The sequence below is a fragment of the Antrostomus carolinensis genome, unplaced genomic scaffold (assembly GCF_000700745.2).
Source record: "Antrostomus carolinensis isolate BGI_N321 unplaced genomic scaffold, ASM70074v2 scaffold10105, whole genome shotgun sequence".
In the NCBI taxonomy this organism is placed as follows: domain Eukaryota; kingdom Metazoa; phylum Chordata; class Aves; order Caprimulgiformes; family Caprimulgidae; genus Antrostomus; species Antrostomus carolinensis.
In genome coordinates, this window is record NW_010314302.1 from 3,858 (window position 1) to 14,616 (window position 10,759).

At 40.1% G+C, this 10,759-nt stretch overlaps 1 protein-coding gene across 1 annotated transcript; it reads right to left on the bottom strand.

Annotated features, from left to right (window-relative positions):
- Positions 1-457: 457 nt before the first annotated feature.
- Positions 458-9,149, bottom strand: MEIKIN (meiotic kinetochore factor; the record flags this gene model as incomplete). Its single annotated transcript, XM_029084872.1, has 13 exons — positions 458-504; positions 2,007-2,130; positions 2,410-2,565; positions 3,260-3,340; positions 3,706-3,864; positions 4,198-4,292; positions 5,120-5,181; positions 6,363-6,402; positions 6,628-6,747; positions 6,849-6,992; positions 7,623-7,683; positions 8,758-8,836; positions 9,062-9,149. Coding segments are annotated over 13 exons (1,256 nt in total), but the record flags the coding sequence as incomplete, so codon positions are not given.
- Positions 9,150-10,759: the final 1,610 nt, after the last annotated feature.

Here is a 10,759-nt window from a genome sequence, read left to right on the forward strand (position 1 = left end):
TACCTGAATGCTTTACATACCCATTTTCAGGACATGCAGTTACCTTTATAAACAGTGTTAACACTTCTTAACTCAAGTACAGGTCACATCTTCAGATGCTAATGCTATGAGAGAAATCTAGAAATCTTGGCACAGCAAGAGCCAAAAATAATTCCACTAAGACAATTTGGTCTGCTGTTCTTGAATCACATCTTTTAAATATCTAAATAAAGGTGAAGTCCTTGTAGAACAATGCCCAGAATAAGATCTAGTTGCTTGTGTACAAAATAATTTAATATTAAGTACTTGAGTAAAGTATTTACAAGCTTATTTCAAAGCATTAGACTAAATTTCAAACTATGTATACACCAAAAAAAATAATACAGCCATTAATTACTGGTTAGTAGATGTTTCACCTCCCTGTCACAGCAGCAAGACAGTGATTTCTTCTGTTGACTCCTGCTGACATCCAGAAATCTCATCTGTGTTTACAGTAGATCCAGTTTTTGGTACTTGTAATAGTATCTGGGGAAAAAAAGTGGTAAGTCAAATAGTATCAGTGAAGTGGCACATTCTCAAGTGTAAGAGAAAGCTGATTGATCTGACAAGCTCTTTAGATGCTCAATAGATATCCATGCTATCATTTGTTTGGAGGAATCTGAATCTTGTGGGTCAATTGCTAGTGAGAAGAGAACCACAGTTTTGAGTGTAGGTCCATTCCTACTGAAAAAGAGCAGCAGCTGAAAGACTCCTCGAGCAGAGATGAAACATCCAGCATAAAAGAACTCTCCCCACCACCTTTAGGCAGCCTAATTCCTGATTCCCAGGCTCCTCTAGAAAAGCAGTAACAAAACAAATCTCTTGTTCTGGCACCACCACAGATTTCTGAGATCCACTTGCCTATCAAATACAACCTGTGCTCTATATTACCACAGTTCTCTTGGGCACATGACTTAACATCCTTGTCATCTTTGTTCTCTGATCTGTACAGAAGCATCAGGTGATTGTCATTAATTAACACGTACACACATTTAAAAGCACTTCCCTGCATTCTAGGTGCTGTATGTACTCAATCTGTAATGAAGCAGGAGAGCATTTACACCCAGGAGACTGCATTTCCATTGGAAATTGGGGTATACTGGGTATTTTTCAAAGCTATTGTGCTTATGCAGTATCTCTGTATTCAATTAGAACAGCATAAATGACAAATATAACTCGCAGAAAACTTGCAGACATCGTCTGTACAGAACTACTTTAAACTTCAGAAGACATATGCCATCCAGTGGCACACTGAGAAACTTCAGGAGATGGGAAAGGGAGGGGATTTTACCTCTGTGGTGGTGATGAGAGAGTTCTGTACACACTTCTCATTTTTGTTTAACAAAAATCTAGGAAGTGAAGAAAAGAGCTTCCCCTATGTTATAAAGGGTCTCGGGAGAAAAGAACAGAAACCTTTAGAGAGAACCTGATAATGTTTAAAGAAAGACATACCCTATTACTTGAACTCCTTTCAGGGGAGGGGAAAATATTGGATGCTAAAGAGCTCCTCTAATATAAAACCTCTAAAGGTTTAGCTGAGCAAGATAAAAAACATAACCAATGGCTGAAAGCTGAAGTCAGACATATTCACCCTCAAAATAAGGCACAGGATAATCATTTACTAAACAAGCTGGTATCCATACCAGCAGTGAAGCTCCAAGTTGTGCTGAGGGGTAACTTGAAGAGGTGCAGATATTCCCAGAGTTACCTCCTAGCACCTTCTGGCCATGAAATGTCTGGATTCTATTAATTCCTGCACTAAAGATCCTTGAAGGAGAAAACAGTGTAGTTTGTTTAGTGAAGTACTGTTGGACAAGAACACTGTTCTGTCACAAATTTGAAGTTTTCAGTATGTTTTATTCTTCAACCTTGTGATTTTTCCAAATTCCAAGACTTCAGGAAAAAAAACCAACCACCCCAACCCTTTAAACACTCAAACAAACAGGCAGTCACCACCGGCACAGTGAACCCAGTCTCTGTCCCATTACCTTCAGGCACTCCTTCGGGAAGGCAGAAGGCTCTTGTGGTAACTGGAATGTGGCGAAGCCTGGAAGGTCTCTGGCACGGTGAAGTTCTGACAATGGAGCAGATTTCTTGTCTGCCACAGAGAGGCTGAAAAATTAATGACATTTCATTCACACAACTGTTTCAATCAAAAGAAATATTTTTTTCTAGCTTTCTTCTAGGGAAATGGGAGATGACATGCAGATTTCAAGGGATTTCAGTAGGAAACATCTAAGACTTCTTGTGTACACTTAATACACTCTCAGAAAGAGTGACAGAAAGCTTCAAAGTTTAAACATTCTCATCAGCTGTTTGTGATACTGTAAGGCTTAAACATACATACTAGCATGCCAAAACTGGATTTAAAGAGTGCAATAAAATTAGAACCTGAAAAATATTCTTTTCTCCTGGACTTTGAGGAATAATTTCCTTTTCTGAGCTCAGAGACGCAGGAACAATTTCTTCTGAATTCACACATGGACCTGTGGTGTTCAGGAACAGGTCTTCCCCAGGTGAGGCTTTGCACACTGGTGACAAGGTAAGCTACAGCACCATCAAAATACAAAACATACAGCAATCACTGCCCAATTAAATAACAGACAACAATTCAAACTGGCCAACGCTTGTTGGTTCAGACAAAAGATGTTCTATTGCTTCAAAAATATGATCTAGGACTCCAGTGATTCCTGTCTTCAGTCTCTAACAAGACCCTGTTAATTTAGTACTCATAAACTCAAGCATGCTTACAACAGTATATTGAGTTTTACAACACTAAAAGCCCAGTATGTTTTCCTGCAAAATAATCTGGTGCAAAATTAAGCAAGTCTTCCTATTGTAAACCTTTTTCTAAACAGTTGCAGTTTGCTGATTCGGTTGGGAGCTATGGCATGAAAGTGATAAAGAGACATCACTTCTGTGCCCACAGAGAGAAGTGGTGGTACCATGCTACCTCTACTGACAAAGAATTAAAACTGGCATTTAAATATCAGGTTTGTTTGTATCAAAGGGGTAATGTCAGGTGCTGTTTTTACATTAGAAGATGTTGTAAAAACCACAAAAAAGAGAGATACTTGGGGGTTTTGTTGTAGTTTTTTTAACTGTCCAGCTGATCGAATTTAACACGCAGTTTGTTGTGCACTTTGTATTGTAGCGTAAGTACAGCCAGAGTTGGACTGTGCCACAAAGAACTATTTATTTGGTTCTAATAATTAAAAAAAGTACCAGGATAGACACTCACATCCAGCTCTGCAGGCTGAGCACAACCCAGATTTTTTAAGGCTTTATTTTCCTCCCTGATCAGCATGGTGGAACTCATTGGCTAAACAAAAGCAGAGAGGAATTCAGTGTCAGTTTCCAATTCTTTGCTATTTATTCTTAGTCCTACAGTATTCCCCCAGTACACAATACTATTTATAACAACTCCATTTAGAATTACTAATAGTTCTCAGGGTTTAACTACTGAATTCATGTTATTCACTTTTTTTTTTGGTCTTATGCTCCCCAAAATGAAGACAAAGGATGAGTTTACTGCAGCATGGAGCAGACACATGTCCAGTGCCCTTCACAGCTCGGGGATAAAGCACTTCCTACCACTTCTCAGATTTAATTGTAGCTTTTGTCACGATTTCAAAATTCTCACTTCAATTTTATGCCTAATCAGCGAGGCACAATGGGAATACTCACCACCACAGCATCTGGCTGCTTGGACAGCAGTACTTCTGCTGGCACCCCCACTGATTGGGCCGAAGCATCGAGCTGACTGAACGACCATGTACCTTCTTCTGAATTTTTCCCTTTTTTCTTACCCTTCAGCCTTTTGGGTTTAGCAGTTTGATTGTCAGGCTGAAAGGGTGAAACAATTATATTTTGTGTTAGAAAATGAATCTCTATAGTCTGGTAAGAACTAACAAAGAGTCTCACTGTCACCCTGGAGCTCTAACACAACTGATTTGGTACCACTGACACAGTCAGTCTGATAAAACAGCGAGCTCAGGGGGCACCCGTGACTATCGCTGCTATCCAGACGTAGAGGCAACTACATCTTCACTCTGCCACTGTCTGCAGCCACCCCTTTCCAGGGAACTACTACACCTCTAGGTGGAGTCTTCCACCTCTCCAGGGAAGGAGCAAGTCATCTATGTTACAACCTGGCTGATTCATTAAAGGATCTTTCACCTTTCTTTCCGGTCCTAACGGTGAAGAACAGCGCATACCAGTTTTTAGGTCTGGAGTTCTCTCTCTTGCAGCTGTAATTTTACAGACTTTTTTCCCTGTGATAAATTTCCAACAAATTAATTAACTTTAAGACAAAAACCACAGCTACTCTTCTCCAACCCATGTCTTACAGGATGGTTTTCAAAGAAGGATCATTCCAAAGCCACCCATGTAAACACACTTCCTCCCTTCAATATAATCCTCATCCCCTTCTCCCCGCCAACACGGCTGCTTTATTCCTCTCCCTTTCCTTAAGGAAACAAGGTTGCTTATTAATCTTGTGTTCACCTGGTTATTTAGGGCTAGACACACATACTGTGGGAGTAGAGGAATTGCATAATCACAGCAGTCTTTGCCAGTGGCAACTTCTGCTGCTATTACAGTCCAAATTAAGGAGGAGAAGATGACGTGGTACCTGGGCCACAGCCAGAACTGCATCAGTCACAGTTCAGAACTGTAGTTACAGGAGGGACTCCTCATAGTGTTTGTGAAGCTGATATGAAGTAAGTAAGGAGCATGGCACAAACAGTTCTGCTCTTAGATAAGTCAAATAAGAAGCATTAAATTTCCAGTGAGCATCACAGGTGATTAAATGGAAAAATGCAGGTGGCTTGGGGTTTTTTGTGGGTTTTTTTTCATTGGTTTGGTTTCTGGTTTTGTTTTTTTCCTCATCTTCTGCTAACCCATTAATTAGAACTAAGTCTTATTTACAGAGAAGATTTTCAACTCACACTTTCCCTTCTAGACACAATTGAGCTTAGTCTGTGCCAGATGGACAAATGACCCAGTGAAAGCCTGCTACTGATATTCTGCCATCATTTAAGTTTGGGTAGAATATCCTATTGTGTCACAGCCAGTACAACTGCTTCAGGTCATATTTTACCTGCCAGAGTAGTCGAAACACTTAATTTTGAAGAATCATCATTAAAATTTGATGGTCTCTTTCTAGGAGAGAAAGGGGAAAAAAAAAGTGAATAGCTATTCTGAATGAATGTTAATGTTCAATAAAACCAGTGTAAGGAAATCACAGGAAAATACAGACTGAGAGAAAAAGGATAAAGATTACTTTTCAAAATATTGTTACTGAGTTACTTAATCACACTTTACAGTTATTTGATAGTTTATCATCAAGTCACACAGCTTATTCTTAAGAAATATAGAATTTAAGACCTACAGAAGACAATCAGCACTGAAGGACAAAGTATATTTAAGGGGGGTGAAGGAGAAAATTAGGTTCACAAGAAAATTCAGGTTAAATTGTGTAGAGATCTGTAACACGGTGAGATTGGTGTAAATGAGTTATGAATGGAAAGGTCTGCATGTAAGCCTGGAAACAGCAGCACAAGGGTTAAAAGAAAGGATCCTGTTCCTAGAAAAACACTCGAGTTACTGGGATTTTCACGTCAGGACCTGAAGGTGGCACTCTGACAAGGCCAAGTACAGAAGTGCAGTGAAGACCCTGCATTGAGATAAGGCCACAACACAGATGACTTGTCAACAGAAAACCTGGCGTCCTAACAACAGGAGGGTGGCAAGAGGGTTCCAGAGTGTCACACACACCATCCCACTTCCTGGTAGAGATGGATTCCAAACAAGAAAAAACTGACAACGGGCAGCAACCTGGCCCAAGATTTATGAAGGCTGAAGTCAGGAAGGTTCTGAAGCAAAAGAGTGCTCTGGAACAGCTGATGATTCCTAAAGAACACAAAAGATCTGCCCAAAACCTAAATTTGTCCTGAACAAGCCACAGGTAATGGCAGCCAGACCACTCAGCACACACATCTTGCTGTCTGTGACTGACTGAAATCTGTCAGAATAACTGTAATTAGATAAAAGTATCTTATTTAGTAAACAAATGTCACCTTCCCCTTCCATAAAATCCCACACTGAATTTTCTTACACTGACTTCCCTACAGCTGCAAGACCAAAACAGAAGTCTATAAGGCAAACTCTTACCTGACTTAATGCATCAACCTCAAATTTAGTGAGGACACAGGTAGCTGAAAACTCAACACAAGCGTTTGCAGGACCAGAAGCTTATTTATGTTGGTCTTTCTTTTAGATGTCATTCAAAAGAGAAAAACCTGAGCCCTTAGGTGCGTCAAAGAGTCTGCTTTGCAGATTACCTTCTAGGGTACTGGTCTTGAAAATCCTCCTGTACAGGTTCTAAAAAAACAAAAGCTAAACTTTAAAAGAAAAAAGCTGAGCAGACCAGACAATGTTTTAGTGCATTTAAATTATAAAGCAAAATGTTAGAAGCAAAGACAGATCACTACCAGGGAGCTGCTCCCCATTATGCAGACATGCCTGGTACATTGTTTATACAGGTTCCTTGCACTAGAGTTAAATTTGCTTATGTATCTATTCCTAAGTATAGTGGGAAATAATTACCTAATATTGCTGAAAGATTTGAGATCTGTGGTATCTTATCTATGGTCACTGCTTTGCTGGAGTCCAGGAGAGTAGAGTTCTTGTACTTGCCAGAGTCCCCAGAGTAAAAATTACTTCTTTCTGGACATAAAAGATATAAGTGCAGGCTTCTTATGCTGAAACTCATCGAGTTATTAAATTTGTGACCAAACCAAAAGCAAAAAAAACTCCAAAAGTCTCACCTGAACCATCATCTCTGAATGTTTCAGGGGATGGGTAACTGTTCAGGCTGTCACTAGCAGCTGTGTTATAATCTGCAGTTGAATCTACATCTAAACACTCTAGGAGAAAGGTTGAAACACCTGTGGGGAGAGTCATTCCTGTACCTAGAGAAAGAGGCAAAAAAGGTGGCTACAAAAAAAGTATCATCTTGTACAAACCATCAGGATTTCCTTATCTAAGTTTTACTCCTTTAGTGATGAGCTAAATATTGTCAAGTCATTATCTTACACTGATTCATAACACAGTTAAAGAAACAAATCAACAAAGGGCATCCTGAAGCCCACTTTACACAACCATAAGCTAAGAGAAGATACTTTCCTCGCCCAGGGTTCACTAGCAAAATTTAGCTGCCAATAAGATAATTCTTAGGCAGGTTTGTTTCAGAAGGACTAATTATTTAGGCACAAGCTTTTCAAAACACAGGTTTGAGTAAACTGAAGAGCTGATGTCAGCAACTAGCTGCTTTCAGTGATAAAACCAAGATCAGGTGGTTTTCAACAGGCTGAGCTCAAGACTGTCTCAGGTCTTGTAGGGCTCCTGTCCTGTTTGGGCTGCCCACAAGTCCAGCCCGTGGTCTCAAACCCTTTACTTTCTAATATCACACAGTCAGAACCAGTACAAGAACAGCACACCAGTGCTTTTATAGAGATATAATTAACATTATATAACAAATTTCACATTTATACAGATCTAAAAATATATTTAATGATATAATGTATTGCCATTATACTCACTTGAAGTCACTTCAGCATTTTTCAAACTTTCTTTACTTTCAAAGTTGATTATCAGTGATTCCTAAAAATCAAACAACCAATGCAAACAACTTAAGAAGACCAGATGTAGACAAAGAAATGCAATTAAATGTATTTGTACATTAGAAGATGCTCAGAAACTTACTGTCTGGTACTTCACTGTTTAAATTTGCTACTCACAGTGTAATTTGTACAGAGTTTTTTCATGCATCATTAATAAATCTGCAGCCTGACTTACAGAGCTAGAATTCATAATGAATACCCAATCAGTTGATCCTGCAAGCTTTGCTGGATGAGATATATGAAGTGGAAGGTGTCCCTGCTGATGGCAGGGGGGTTGGAACTGGATGAGCTTTGAGGTCCCTTTCCAACCCAAACCATTCCGTGATTCTATGATATCAACTGACATCACCTGAAGTTATGCCCAAGACAGCAGGGGAGTAATGAATTTCCCAGTCTTTTGATTTCTTTTTAATTTTAATTTTTTTTTGGAGGTTAAACTCACACTGCTCACTTTCAGCATCCCAGATAATTTCTGTAAATAAAACCAACTATGTTGTGTACACAGGATATTCTGTGAAACCAAGCATTTGAAGGAAATATAAATAATTGGTGGGCTCTAAATAAGACATAACATTGTAAAGAAAAATAGTTTTACACCAATATCTCCCAGACCCTTTGCTGTAGCAGATTTCAGCTCAAACACACCTAGTGAACTATTAACTGTCCTGTCACATTTCAGCTCAGCCAGCTCAAAATACTTGGTTCAGTTGTTGTACTAACACTTGCCAAAGGTCTGTGTCTGAACTGGATGGGAGCAATTCTCTGGAATCACACTTTAATGAGATCTCTTCCACACAACACAATTGCTACAGCCTTTCCTCATTAAGGATAATTAGTACTGATGTTTTGATACTCTACCAATAGCTCCAATAGTTTTTATTCTGGCCAAAGACACAGGAAAATGTCACCAGAATCCAGGATCAAGTTCAGCCTGAAAAATGTGTGTGTGTGCACACACAGGAAATTCTAATGGAGTAGAAAAAGGATGTAAAGTGTCACATTTCTTTGATTTAGTCTCTGTAATTATTAATAAAGAGCAAGACAACATTCTCACCTTCATTGGTACAGTGCTGTCTTCTATTTTCTCTTCATTTTTTTCCAAGTCTGTTGTTTCTCTGACATTCACTCGACTGCTGCAGTTGAAGAACAGAGTTAAACTCAATACACAGAGCTACGCTGTCCTGGAGGAAGGCAATAAACACTACAAAACATCTTTATGAGGTGCCAACAAACAGCCTGACAAACATCAGCTTACTGAGAATTCAGACTGTGTATTTCCAAGAGACATCTCATGCAGGTAAAATGAAATTAAAGAACAGCTGGTGTTAACAACTGTACCTGAGTGAGCTCTAACACACCTTGGGCTGGATGAAGGGCTCGCTTGGGTGACTTCAAGATTTTCTTTAATTTTTGGTAGGGCTTTTACACTGGACTTGCCCTTCAGGACTAGGGAAGAACAAGTAGTTATTTCAGTAATTTTAGTTTTACTAATAGAATTTAGATTATTATTTCTAATAGAGCATTTTCAGCAGCATCCCCTCTTCCACGCCTGTAACAATTTTTTAACTCTATTACCACAAACATTGTAAAGTCTGAATTTCCTTTATTATTTTTTACCCACTTTTTTACCAACAAGACCAAAAAAAAAAAAAAATAGCAGGCTTCAAGAAATACTTCAGGTGGTTTAGAAACCTCTGGATTAAAAGAGAAAAAAAACCCAACCCACTTTGGAAGTAACCTGTACTCTAGCTAGGTTCAAAGCAGTACACAAGAGTACTACACACTGACAAGAGCAGAGCAGGATCAAGATAGAAATGAAAGTTCATTGTATGTCATAACAGTAATTTAAAGTCTTACCTTTCAATTATCAAGATCAGTGTGGGACCAAGACATCCCACATTGCTCTTCCTCGTTTATTTTAGCAAGTTACACTCTCACTGTCAGCTTTTACTTTACCTTCCTCACAGGCTGTATTTATTTTCTTTAAGGTCTCCAATAATTCTTAAGTTGAAATCTGCTAAATCACATTCAACAACGAGGCTGTTCCTTTTGAGGGACAACTTTAAGCAATTTTTTAAAGTATCCTCACACAGGGTGGGCAAAGGTTTTGTTGTGACATTTCTACAGGACATGAGTAGATAGTGTGGGGGGGAAGAAGGTACCTCACAAAATGAAAACCCTTTTTTATTACTCACTAACAACTAAACCAGAGGAAACGGTCCTGTTTCCAGATCAGGTACCTGCTTTCACTGAATCATTGAATCATGAAGGTTGGAAAAGACCTTTAAGCTCACCAAGCCCAACCATCAACCCAACACCACCATGACCACTAAAACACGGCCTGAAGTGCCACTGCTACATGTTTTCTGGACATCTTCAGGGATGGTGACTCCACCACCTCCCTGGGCAGCGTATTCTGATGCTTGACCACCCTTCTGATGATGAAACTGGTCCTTTACATGGACCAGTTAGAACAAGTCCAGAGGAGGCCACGAGGATGATGCGAGGGCTGGAGCAGCTCTGCTGTGAGGACAGGCTGAGAGAGTTGGGGCTGTTCAGCCTGGAGAAGAGAAGGCTCCGGGGAGATCTTATAGTGGCCTCCCAGTACCTGAAGGGGCTACAAGAAAGCTGGGGAAGGACTTTTCATAAGGGCAACTAATGACAAAACAAGGGGAAATGGGTTTAAGCTGAAAGAGGGGAGGTTTAGATTAGATATTAGGAAGAAGTTCTTCACTGTGAGGGTGGTCAGACAGTGTCCCAGGTTGCCCAGAGAAGCTGTGGCTGCTCCTCCCTGGAAGTGTACAAGGCCAGGTTGGATGAGGCTTTGAGCAACCTGGTCTAGTGGAAGGTGTCCCTGCTGATGGCAGGGGGGTTGGGACTGGATGAGCTTTAAGGTCCCTTCCAACCCAAACCAGTCTGGGATTCTATGAAATTACTCCTCGTATCCAATTTACACCCCCCCGGCACAACTTGAGCCCGTTGCCCCCACGCCCTGAGGGACACGGGTAACACCAAACCGCTTCCCAACCTCTCACAGCACCGGCTGGGCCGGGCCG